General features: G+C 29.6%; 1 protein-coding gene across 1 annotated transcript in view; it reads left to right on the top strand.

The window, feature by feature from the left end:
* The window catches only part of IntS1 (integrator complex subunit 1), a 35,773-nt gene that overhangs the window by 5,918 nt on the left and 16,066 nt on the right, over positions 1-13,789 (top strand). The window contains exons 4-18 of the mRNA XM_014437700.3: positions 367-578; positions 939-1,074; positions 1,787-1,983; positions 2,735-2,897; positions 5,240-5,485; positions 6,539-6,658; positions 6,747-6,990; positions 7,084-7,418; positions 7,879-8,129; positions 8,209-8,404; positions 8,474-8,614; positions 9,054-9,296; positions 10,154-10,378; positions 11,144-11,313; positions 12,736-12,938. Of these exons, the coding sequence (XP_014293186.1) occupies positions 367-578; positions 939-1,074; positions 1,787-1,983; positions 2,735-2,897; positions 5,240-5,485; positions 6,539-6,658; positions 6,747-6,990; positions 7,084-7,418; positions 7,879-8,129; positions 8,209-8,404; positions 8,474-8,614; positions 9,054-9,296; positions 10,154-10,378; positions 11,144-11,313; positions 12,736-12,938 (3,082 nt within the window). The remainder of the gene's footprint in view (positions 1-366; positions 579-938; positions 1,075-1,786; positions 1,984-2,734; positions 2,898-5,239; positions 5,486-6,538; positions 6,659-6,746; positions 6,991-7,083; positions 7,419-7,878; positions 8,130-8,208; positions 8,405-8,473; positions 8,615-9,053; positions 9,297-10,153; positions 10,379-11,143; positions 11,314-12,735; positions 12,939-13,789) is intronic.

Below are 13,789 nucleotides of genomic sequence, written 5' to 3'. Positions count from 1 at the left end.
GCACATTAAAATAAGTTAATCGTACTTATTTGTGTTTTTCATTGACCGCACCCCCAACCATCTTCTCCTCCTTTATGATTATAATTTTTTTTTTGTCAATATTGTTATTATTTTTTGTAACTTCATTTTTTTAATACAAAAATAAAGAATATTGGAAATAATTATGATTCTTGTCTCTCCCGTTATATAAAACACTTTAGGCACATGGTTTCTGTGTAAGGATGAATGATAACATCTTTCTTATAAGCAATTAAAACATTCAAATATGATAACAATAAAATATGAGAATTTTGGAGATTTTTTCTTACATTTATGGTTTTGGAACATATTTATTAATTTATAATTCATCATTCTATTACATTTTAGATATATCTTGATGACGCTGGCGGTGATAGAAGTTGGGTTGATAGTGAATTCTGCAAAAGTTTTGTTGATAATATAATTACTAGTTTAAATACAAAACCGATTACTGTGCAGTTACCAGAACCAGCAGGTAGGCCCGAACAGCAGGAAGATGACCTTCCAGAATTTAGAATGACCCTTGGTGAACAAATTGAAACTGTGACTCCCATTGCCAGGTAATCAAATTTTTTATCCTGTACTAAATTCACCAATATTGTAGTATTCTGAAATTATTTAATCCTTCTGTCTCTTTAATTATTTTAGATATCTGTTAAGTCAGTTCTAAAAAATTTCACATCCAAAATTGTACTAATTGCTAGTTAAGAGTATTTTTTTTTTTTATTTTCCTTTAAAATTCAAATGGTTGTATATTCTAACTTAAAAAACCTGAAATAAAAAAAATACAAAATCTACCTCTAAAATCCTTAATAGACTTAATCCTAACTAGTGATATTTGATCCCTTGGACTTCACAGTACTGTTTCACTTTATTAGTGATTAGTGACGGACACATGCTAATTTTTTTTTTTTTTTAAGGTTTCGTTGGAACAAAGAAGTAATTGAAGGGATTGTTTTAGATACTGTGAAAGAACAATTAGCAAGGCGACAATCAAGTGATTTGATTAATCGTAATTTTCTTAAAATGTTGACTTCTTTGTGCGGCCTTACGGAAGTATGTGTTTCTGTGATAATGTTTGATATTATTATTACTTTCAACAGGAAGACAATAATATAATAGTGTAATCAAAACTTTATCAGGATATTTTTTTAGCCGGAAAATCAGGTAAAGCCAAGGAATTGCAAGAAAATTGTCCTAGTGAAAAAATTCACTTTTAAAGCTCAGAAATGCTGCAAATTATTAATTAATGATTTATTAGTATTATAGTAGATAATGAATGAACACAAGCGCTATCAGTGGTGGATGTGAGAAATACTGCACTATAGCATTTCTTATTATTATTAACTTATATTGTGGTTTTAGTGACTTTTGCTCTTTATCTTTTTCAAGTTGTTCTTATTTGTTTTTGTCCTGTTTCTTCTAAGCTTTTATCAATGAAATAACTGAAAAAATTGGGTAATGCCTTATATGGAGCTGTAGTGTATGAACGTATAGTCATGTTCACATTCTACAATTTCTTATATTTATTTCATGGAACATTTTGAATTTTTCTTATCCATTTTTAAACATTTGTATAGAAATTGTTACAATAAATTTAAAGCATTATCTGAAATAAATATATGTCACTGAAATAGGATGGTTTTTAAATATATTATTATCTTCGTGTTGTATGTTACTTTAGAACTCTATAGGAAACCTTCAAATGAGGTAGGAGAATATTAATTTTTTTCTTTCTTTATGATTATAAAAGTAAATGTGATTTTAGGTTAGGCTTCTAATCGCCCCAAGACTTGAAGCATGGTTACAAAACCCTAAGCTTATGAGGCCAGCGCAGGAACTGTTAATGTCATTATGTGTCAATTGTACTGCTCACACGATTAAAGATGTTGAAATCATCAGTAACCTTATAAAAATGAGATTGAAAACTAAAGCGTTAAGCAATTATTATCTTCAGTGTATCAAGTAAAACTTTAGCTAAATTTCCTAATTCTTGTAAATTTATTTCTCTTTCTGATTCACTACAAATTCTATTAAACCTTTCAATATAATTAATATTGTTATATATTCTTATTGATATTTAATATTTTTATTTTTCCAATTTTTTTGGACTGATAAATTATGAAACAGTAAAACTCACTTATAAGAAACAAGAGGGACTGAGTAAAGTAGTTGATAATGCTCAAGATTTTTTACAACTGAATATACTTCCCTCTCCCTCTTCTCCCTCTCCCTTGATGTTGGTCTAGTAAATATATAGTATACATACATAATTGGTAGCTTGAAAGTTATATTATCTAAAAAATTATATTAAACAACTCTATTTATTATATTCAATATTTCAAATGAATACATACCATGCCCCCTGTAAGAATTTCTGTGGTTAAATTTTGTTTTCCTCTTTCTCAACAACATCCCATTCTTTAACACTGTTCGTTAAAAGAATATTCTGAATAATATCACTATTGTTTGAGATTTCACTTTTTTCTTCTTCTTTATCTTTTAATCCATCTTCCGATCATGCATTGTTCTTCTGCTAAACTCAGGTCATTTTTATTTCTTATAGCCAAGGTGTTTGTCTTATAGGTGGATAAATATTCTTTTGTGATGAATCATCCCTTATAAGCGAGTTGTACTGTATTTTTAAAAACTTACTGTTAACATGGAAATGGTGGTCTACGTAATACATATTTATGCTTGTATTTTTTGTTTTAAGGGAATTGGTTTCTGCTCATTCAGATAATTTAAATACTGTTTTAAAACATACAATTTATAATGAACTTTCTACTTCTCGAAACCCGAATAACATGGCAATGCTTGGTGTAATGTTTCAACATGACCCTGACAGGGCTGCCCAAATTTTAGCTGATATATTTCAGGTAATGCAAAAATTTTATTATAAATAATTATAATATCTTGTATAACTTTGAACCATTTCATTTCATGACTTTTTTATTTGTAATCTGTACGAAAAACGATAAATATGATTTTTCTTGCTAAAACGTTTTTTTAGAATTACTGTATATTTTAGTCTTTTAAATTGAATACCTAAATAAGGGAGCAGCAAAATTTGTTTCCACCCTCAGGCTGCCACCCATGCAACACCGCTGTATTTGTATATATATATATTTATAGAAAAATTAATTATGTATATATTTATAATTTATTAGTGTTCAATTATTTTAAATTGAATTTATCTCTTGATATTTCCTATGCCAGCACATCCATTATTCCATTAATCGGAGGGCACTGGAAGATTAATTGTGTCTCTAAGGGTTGAAAACTGTTCTTTTCTATATCATGCTCAACTATTGTGTTGGCTGCTTTAGATGATTGTAGGACATCATATTTAACCTGTCACAAATAATTGTTCTTTACACTTGGTTTTTATACAAATATGTAATTTTAAAGATTTTGGAAACATGAGACAAGTTAGCTTGTTTGTCTAAGAATTATGATGGTGGCTAGAAAACTTTACATGACACCAAGAAGAAAAATTACCGAATTAATTCATTCTTAAAAAATAATTTATCATTTTACATTGTATGTAAAACTTGGAAAGCAGGTAAGTTTCTGGCAGTAGGATATTGATTTTAGGTTTGGTTCATGGAAGAAAGAAATCACCACACGTCTATTTCTGGTGAAATTTCTATACAAAAGACAAAACTGCTTTATAACAAAGTCATGAAATAGGATGACATTTGTGCAATTGTGAAACAATTTAAAAGGCACTTTGAAATTTTATTACTGACTTAACTTAGGTTAACGAGTTAGGGAGATCCTACTGAACTTTTAATATTAAATGAATTATTTTTAAGCCATTGTAATGATTACTGGTATCTCAGGATGGTCAGAACAGTTTCTGACCTAACAAAAATACAAGACATTTTTGCTGAAATTCTTTTTTATTTTTCAATATAGTCTCCTTGTAACTCTTTTAATACTTCTCCCCATGATGCTCCCACCTCTATAACCCGTCCAAAAAGTACTCGGTGTTTTTTTCTGCAAAATAATTGTTCATGAAGGTGATTGCCTCTTTATTTAATGAAAATCTCTGTCCTCCAAGTGCAATTTTTAGATAAGGGATCAAAAAGAAGTCACTTGGAGCTAGATCTGGTGAGTGAGGTGGATGGTCAAGCAGTTCAAACCATAGTTCATGAATTTTCGCAATGGCAACCGTTGAGTTGTGAGATGGTGCATTGTCTTGGTGAAACAGGATTTTCTTTTTCTGCAAATGTGGCCATTTTTCTGCAAGTTCTGCCTTCAGCTTGTCAAGTAATGATGTGTAGTATGCTCCTGTAATGGTTTTTCTTTTTTGAAGGTAGTTGATTAAAATAACTCCATGACTATCCCAAAAAACAGTTGCCATCACTTTCCCACGCGAGAAAACAGTTTTTGCTTTTTTTGGAGCCGGTCCCCCCTTTGTAGTCCACTGTTTGGACTGTATCTTTGTTTCAGGTGTATAATAGTGTATCCAAGTTTCATCTTCAATAATTAATCGGCGCCAAAACTTGGATTTATTGAGCCTAAACTGCGCCAACAGAGCGTTGGAAATGTTCATTCGAACACATTTTTGGTCTAACGTGAGGAAATGCGGCAACCTTCTCTTATCTTTACAGAGATGGGAGTATCACTGGAAGAAGTGTGTAGAGTTACAATGAGACTATGTTGAAAAATTAAAAAAAAATTCAGAAAAAATGTCTTGTATTTTTGTTTGGTCGGAAAATTTTCAGACCACCCTCGTAGCTGTGAATTTTTTTAATAGCTTGGTAAAGATCATTTCTTGTACAAGAGATCAAGAATTAAAAGTGGTCTATATCTTCCTCCCAGCTCATCATTTACTGTGCTGAATAAGTTTTGTGGATTTTCATTTGCTAATCATTTTTTTCTCCTTGAAAACAAAACAGTATTGTAGTAAAAATATACTTTCCTCTGCTCCATATTATCTAAGGAACCCAAACTATCAAAGCATTTAATGATTCCAAATCGTATATATGGCAAATTTAAACATTAACTTCTGTTCAATCATTCATTGGTATATATTCGGTAATTTTTACTTATAATAGAGACAATTTTATTTTATTTTTATCTCTAATTCTTTGAATATTTTCTTTAGGAATTTCTGTTCAATCATTCATTGGTATATATTCGGTAATTTTTACTTATAATAGAGACAATTTTATTTTATTATTATCTCTAATTTTTTTAATATTTTCTTTAGGAACTTCTGTTAAACAGAGAGGATTATTTGAGACCTTTGAGAGCATTATTGAGAGAACTTGCTAGAGTCTTAAGATCAGAACTCCGTCTTCAAGAATTTTGCCGTGGACTTATGGGACGTACTGAACCATTGGCAAGAGATATGGATCACATTCGTGCCTTTGCATCAACAATTGATCTGATTTCTCTTTGTTTGTTCCTTGCTGTAATGCCTAACGCTCGTTCTGATAAAAAGGATTTGGTTCAAGTAAGTTATAGAATCATCCACTATTATTTTAATCTACTTTGCATGGTCTCTTTCAACTTAAATTCATTATTATACATTTAATTTTTTTTTTTTTTTTTTTTAGATAATTATAATTCATATTAAATATGCATCTGAACAATTACATACATATTTAATTGAAATATTTTATTATTTATGTATTCATTCTCTGAATGGCAGCTAAACTTAATATGTTAATAATTTTGTATTATAGCTTATTAGTTAGGCTCAGGAATTTCCTTGAAAATTATTTATGCTTCTTTTCCCTTATGAATTAAGGCCTACGAATTACTAAAGTTAATGAAATCAATTGTTTATGAGTTACTCCCATTATACAGGTTTGAGTTTTATGCTGTTTGCATGGATTGCATATCAGACCCAAAACTAGGAGAACTGACCAATCCACTTACTTTAATAAGTATTATGGAATCTACTAATGTTATGTTTTAAACTACTAATAAAGGTAGCACACAATAGGTCTATACAAAAAGTCTTAAAGTCGATCCAAAAAAAAAAATAATAATAATAAATAAACATGGTATGCGTGTACTCTATAAATTTCTACACCTTACCTTTTTTCAATTATGAATCAGATTAGTTTCATTGAAGTATATTAATTCAGTGATTCATCAATTCAGTGTTACTAATCTGCCCTATTTCAATTTATAATTTTTTTGTCTATATTATGTACACATTAACCTTCTTAAAATAACACAAATTAATAGTAATAATATAGATTAGTCAACTTTCTGTTTACTTCAAACAATAGAGCTACTTATGACATCCAATTGATGGAAATACATTTACATTGCTCCATATAACATTTGTAATCAAAACGAAGTATATTATACTAAATTTGAGAACATGAAATATTATTATATTAAAAATATGCTGTATTTATAAGTTAGATATTATTATAGATATTATATTATATTTCAAAACATAATATTGCACCTTATCATTAAAATATATTATTTTTACTATTGGCCATTTTAACGATTCGCAAAGTAATATTTTCTTTAAATATAATTACAGTTGGAAAAGATGCAGCTTATAATTGCTAGCATACAAAGTGATTGTATTTGGTGGCTGCAGGACACTGCTATAAGTATTTATAAGCCTTCGCCAGCTGATTTCACTCATGCATTACATAAGGTAATCACCTAATGAAGCTTTTTTACTAATATTATTAATTATGATTATTATTTGAACAATTATAATTATATGCTTCTTGATCTACCAGATCTTGCTTTTGGAACCACCAGAACAGTATTATAAAATTGATACCTGGCCCCCAGAACAGGATAGAACTCTCTTTATGAGAATGGCTTCAGAAGTGCCGATCTTAGAGTCAACTATCGTCACAATACTGGCTATTGGCATTTCTAAGGAGCTTCCGCTCTCGCCTTCTGAGGCCTTTGATTTGACTGAACAGATTGTCAAAAGAGCAGCTTCGATTCACAACCCCATAATTCCAGTTTTGAAAGGTAGAAACCATTTACTACTTATTAATTTTAGCATTTATTAATATTTAATATTTATTCATTACATTAATTGCATGATTAATCTTTGAATTTCAGTTGAAAAATCAAAAATTTTGGATCTTGTTTTCAATTTATCTGCTTATCGTCATCCAGAAAATATCGATTTGCCAACTGGTTACAAACCACCTTCTCTTGCAATTTCTGCTTTGTATTGGAAAGGTTGGACATTGTTATTGATATTGAGTGCCCATAATCCGACAAAATTTGGAGCTCTTGCTTGGGATAAATACCCAACTCTCCGCATTCTCATGGAAATGTGCATTACTTCTCATTTTGTTTTCCCTCCTGGATTTGATGATTTGCAGATGTTGAACCTCGAAAAGCAGAGCATATTGCAGTTTGAATCATATCTTGCAGCAGCATCAACGAAGGTATGTAAGGTTTTTTTTACTCAATTTTTTTCTTTATTAGGTATATGTACTAGCCATGTTACAACTTGTATAAGACTTTGGGGGCAGAGACTAGTTTAGATATCTTGACATTACTATTCTTGTGATAGTGTTATAACTATTGTTTCCCAACCATTTGATTTATTGCTATGAAATTTGATGTAGTGCTTAAAGTTTGAACCACAGCTTCTAATGTAACCAAGCCAAATAATGTTCTTCTTTGAGAAAATTCAGCTTAACTCATTGGGATTTCAATAGAATTTATTTAATGTAGGAAGCCATTGGTCTACTTGCTAGTTTAGATCCCAGTCTCTTTATATTACAGGTAATGGGTCTATATGTTAACATATCAACACCACCTTCCTTCTTCTTGAATTATTTATTTAAGAAAATATGAATTTTTCAAATTTTGATCATTATTAATGTTATGTTTCTGTTACAGATGGAAATAACTGAAGAAACGTCCTTGCTTGTTACACAGTTAATGTCATTAGATCCTCTTGGGCCTCCAAGGCGTCCTCCTGCAGCCAGCTTGGAGGCAATCAAATCTCTTAATATACCTTTACGTCTAGGACATTTGTTGTGTCGTTCAAGGGCTCCTGATTTTCTTTTAGATATAATTCATCGGCAAGGAGCCTCTCAGAGTATGCCTTGGCTTGCTGACCTAGTCCACAACTCGGATGGGGCTTTAAAGTGAGTTAATATAATTATTTCTTTTATTCTATGTCATATCATCATTTTAACTATTTTTTATTATAATTTTTTTTTTCAGCCATCTTCCTGTTCAGTGTTTATGTGAATTTCTCCTGACAACAGGGCACAAGCAAGAAGGAATTTATCAGCAGTTGCTGGCTCACCTTAGAAACATTTTGACAGATCCTAACCAGGACCCTAGTCTCCCTTGTGATGTCCTTGATTATTTTCTTAGGAGGCTGAGCTCGCCTACAAATAGAGCTTTGGCTATAAATGTACTTTCCCTCTTCATTTCTTTTATTAGCTCCAATAAAATAAGATGTTCTAATGAAATACTATTTTAGGGATTGAAATTAGTGTTGTCACCATCAGCCGAAGAAATAAATGATCCAGATAAACTTAAAATTAGTCACATAAAAGATGATCCATCGTGGTTAATGAAACAGCTTCCAATGCTTCCTCATTTTCCAACCGCGAGGCTTCAGGTTAGTTGGGTTTTGAAGTTTATGTTCAATACCATTGAGTAAAACTCTCAATGCAGACTAATGTACATGAGTTATAAATTTTATTATAACATATTCCCTGAACCCCCAGCTCAAATAACTTTTTGTAAGATAAGATTTGATGCAAAAATAAAAAAAAAAAATGCTGTAAATCAACATGTTTTATGAAATATGTTGTGAACATATTCTTCTAATAAACCTTGAGAAATTATTTTTGCTCATTTATGTAATCTAATAAATTATTGATTTTGAATTATATTGATTGGCTGCTACCTTTAAAAACATAGTCTCATCTTGTTTTTTCTCTAATGTATTATTGTAATTGTAAATTTAGAACTTAGCATTTATAATTTTAATATCTTAAAATTATAGAGATTGAATATATGAAGAATATTAAATCTAATCTTATTATTTTTCATAGATAATTGACTCTCTACGAAGTGCTTGTCAAGTTGAAAATGAGCCAGATCTCATTACATCATATCTTTGCTTCCTGGCTGAGCATGGAGTTGGAGATCTTGTAGAAATGGCTGACTTGGTACTTGATATGGCACAGTTAATTGTTGAGAGGAGCACTATAATGACTTCAATACTGTCACCGGCGGATGCTCCAAACCAAGCGATTGAAGCTTTCCTCACAATATTTTATACTTATCTTACCAAAGTTAGTATCTTAAATGTCAAAATATCATTCATTTTACAGAACAACTTTATTTGTAAAATATCCGTTCATGAGAGATTGGAGCTAGAAGTTTTCAATTAATTTTCAGTTAATATTTTAACCAGATTATTAGAGGTTATTAAAAACATTAAAATTGATATAGAAAACTTACTAAAACTTGTTTTAAAAAAAAATTACTGTAAAAATCATTCACAAATTTTTGTAAATTAAATAAACATGATTCAATTCAAAAATAATATCAAGGTAATAAACAAAACTGAGAAAGTAAAACTTTTCAATTTTATAGAACCATAGGAATGAAAATAGAAATGAATCAAAACAATCGAAAATTTTTTTAATGAAAACATAAATAAGTTTTATTTAATATATTTTTTTATCAAAATAATCAAATATCTGCGTAAATCGACAATATTGAGAAATATGAATAGGTTTAATGAGATTTAAATATACTAATAAAAAAAACTAAATACAATTTCATAAAAATATGGTATTTGTTAATGAGTTGAAAGATGGTATATAAAAACAAGAAATGTTAATACATTTTTTTAAACTCTTTTACTACTGCAGAACTTTTTGATTTACATTTTTTTAAAAAATTGCCTAGAATTATATTAATATATTTTAGAAAGAAGAGTTTTAAGTGAACCGCTCTCAGAGTAACATTTTTAAGCTGTTTGTTTTTATTTAATCTGCATTTTCTGTGCCCAGGATGATCATTGGGTTCAGTTAATTATTATGTGTAATAGTCTCTTTTAATTTTTATACCTGGAAGTAGAAAATAAAAATAGCAATGCCATACTAGAAATTTTTTAAATCAAATAATTGTTTATTTAATATAGGCAAGAGAACCTCGCAAAGAGAAATATACTTGGTCTGAATCACAGGACCAGGTGTTGGTGACTTGGCAGTCTGGTGAAGAGTGTACTGTACATATACTTGTTGTTCACGCAATGATCATACTTCTTACCTATGGGCCCCAATCGGTCAATATGTGGACTCATCAAGAGCAATATTTCCATCTTTTGGATACTTGGTTCCCTGAAGACTATACAAATACACCAAAGGTATTTCACCTCTAAATCTACTTAATTAACAGTATTTAAACTATTATAGATGTTGGAGGTGCACAGAACATTTATTTATTCAATGGTCTATTTGTATTTTGACCAAAGAAAACCTCTGAGTGGTTTATATCAGTTGACAAAAACAAAATTAAAAAATTTGTTTAATTTTTTTTTGGTAGTTATCTGTTAGATTCACTATGAGCTGATCTTCTGCCCCTTTCAATCTATGCTTACTGGATATACGTGTTATAGTCACCAGTAGTTTAGGTGACAGGTATTATATTCAGACTAAAAGTATATCTGATACACATTATTAAAGAATGTAATTTTACAAAGTTCAAAATAAAATCCATTAATCCTTGCAGTGACAACTCTGTTGTCTTTTATTGAAGTAATGATTTAGTATTCTAAGAGATTCCTAATGGTATTATAATTAAGTAACTAAGCCCTGTATATATTGTTATATCAAAAAGGAGGGAGTTTTTAACTGATGATTCTAAAATTGAGGATATCATAAGGAGAAAAAAAATCATTAATATGAAATTCAAAGATGATTTGAACCTTCAAACAATACATTCACATTTATAGATCAACTTTATCATATTTGTTGTTAAAAATATTTTTATTGTTTTCACCTATCACATTTTAACTAACTGTAACTATTTGATTATATTTTTATGAGTTAATGTTTTTAATTTTTTTATAAATGACATCATGTTCTTATCGATATTTCATTTTAATGAATGATACTATTATTGATTTTAGGGATTCCTTGTCGACACTTCTGAGGAAGCTTTATTGATACCTGATTGGTTAAAACTGAGAATGATTAGATCTCATGTCCCAAGGCTAGTTGAGGCAGCTCTTACAGATCTAGAAATCAGCCAATTGATTCTCTTCATTCAGTCTTTTGGCATACCTATAGCTTCAATGAGGTATTTGATCAATGAAAAAGTTTAATTTTTTAATGTAATTTTATGGATTTGTTATTTCTCTTTATAATAATGTTTGTATTATACTAGTAATGTAACTATTGATCAATATTAGAAAAAAAATTAGAATTTAGCTGCACAGTTCATCAGCTTTATGTAGATTTCAAAAAGAAGTACAATTCTATTGACCCCTAGGGATTGTACAATATTCTGATTAGTCAGGTAATATCTAAGAACTTAGTTAATATAGTTAGGATGTGCATGTTATAAACATGTAATAAGGGTTGAATCATTACTTAATATTCTGAATTTAAAGGTTCATTTAAATTTAAAACAATGTAATTCTCCATCTCTGGCTTTATTTAATTTAGTACTAGGATATGTCCTTTGCATTAGAATGGTACCGGAACAAATTTAAATCTGGTTTGTAACCATTGTAAACACCAGTAATTGGATATACTGATGATTTGTTATTGTATAAATGAGGAAACTCTTAAAATTAAATACAACAATTTTATAAAAAACTGATCAACAATTTTGTGTCAAAATAAATCAGAAAGAACAAAATGTATATTAATTGCAGAAGTGTTGATATTTATAGAAATATAGATATAATACAGAGAAAGTTAGAAAATGTTGAGGAATTTAAGTATCTGGAATCTGTAATGACTGGAAGAAAAAAAATACTGGAGGAAATAAAGGTAAGGCTGAAGGCTGAAGGCGGGTAATGCTTGTTATTTCTCACTTGTCTAATTCACAGAAACCTAATTGTTAAAATTTATAAAACTGTTATACTTCCAACTATTCTCTATGGGTGCAAAACACGACTTCCTATCTTAAAAGAAGATAAACGCCTTAAGTGTCTTTGAAAACAAATTGTAAAATAAAAATATTTGGAGAGTCTGGAGAAGGATAATGTCACTGGATTGAGGAACACTTTCCTGAGAATTAATTAGGGGAATTCAACACAAAATTACAGAGTATTTACCCTGTTAATATAGTCAAAGTAATAAGCTCAGGGTTTTAGGAATGAATAAATCTCTAAAACGTTAATGAGTGACTGAGTAAACATCCCAGAGTAGACCAAAATGTGAGTGTGTAGAGATGATTGAAAATCTTTATAAAAAGAGTCTAGGAATCTAATAAATAAAAAATTACCAAACTCAATTAAAATAATGTAAATTAGGCCATTAGTGATGCTCTAGAAATAATATTTCTGTAATATATATGATCATATATAAAGAAATATGATTTAGAGATGAGCTTAATTGTTTATTTTAATTAACAGTCAAAGCTATCATTACCAGTTTTAAAAAACAGGAAATTTTATTTATGATTGATAGCTATTTCTCTAATTAAAGTTTATTATTAAAGTTATTCAAAAGATAAAATTAATGATATAGTAATATTGCTTATTTTGTTTAGTAAGTTGCTGTCTACACTTGATACGGCAGTTATATCTGATAGACTTGCTGTTGGAGAAGCCGTGATTGATAAACATTATATGATGCAATTGGTAGAAGTTCAGCACAAGCGAGGTGCTGTTGGAGGTGAAACGTTTATCAGAGTTCTCGATCTTCAAGAGCGTTCGGTTCCGATGGAAGTTGAACCTGTTCAAGTGAAGAAAGGTTAGTGCTTTGTGTGTTGTGTTGTTGCACCTTTTTAATGGTGTTGTACCAATCTAGAACTTGAACAAGATAGTTTTAAATAATTTCAATTATTTGTTCATTTAAAGATGGAATATTTATTTCAGTCTCTTTTGTATATACTAATCTTTAAGTATGGCACAGAAATTCACCTATTAATTCTTGTCTCACCTTTAGCCATAGCCATTTTTTTTCTGATTGATGTTCGTTTGGGCTTGGGGCGTAAAACACAGTGGTTTTCAACACTCATGAATGGATTGATTATTGCTTTTAATGAATAAAGTCCTTTAATTCCTGTAGAAATGTAGGGCTGGAAAGCATTGTTTCTATCTACAATAAACTCTTGTCAGTTCATGTTTTTCTTTTTTTCATCCTGATCAAATAAAAAAAATATATATAAATAAAAAATAATTTTTCCCTTCAAGTTACATTTCACTATTGGGTGGTTTCTATATGTCCAATGGATCGTATCTAGCTGTTATATAGGAAAACATTTATGAAATAGTTTGTAATGGACAAGTACATTGAGAAGAGAGAAGAGTTAACACATAAGGTCGCTATGTCTATTAGGCTATTTGCTTGCCTTTATTATTAGAGCCTGAATCACTACAAGCCAATTGCCAGATTATTTGTAATTGATACTTAATAATTATTAATTATTTATACTGTCTCAAAAAACCTTTAATATTAATAATTATTAGTAGTGTTCATTTTAAATGATACACTGATTGGAGAAGTTTGTCATGGGGGTGCGGTCAGGAAAGAACAACATAAATAAACAAAATCATATTTATTTATTTTATGCCGACGTTTCGACCTGAGTTTCAGGTCTT

The sequence above is a fragment of the Halyomorpha halys genome, unplaced genomic scaffold (genome assembly GCF_000696795.3).
Source record: "Halyomorpha halys isolate HHAL.00 unplaced genomic scaffold, Hhal_1.1 Scaffold52.1, whole genome shotgun sequence".
NCBI lineage: Eukaryota > Metazoa > Arthropoda > Insecta > Hemiptera > Pentatomidae > Halyomorpha > Halyomorpha halys.
This window is presented reverse-complemented; position numbering and strand designations above follow the sequence as displayed.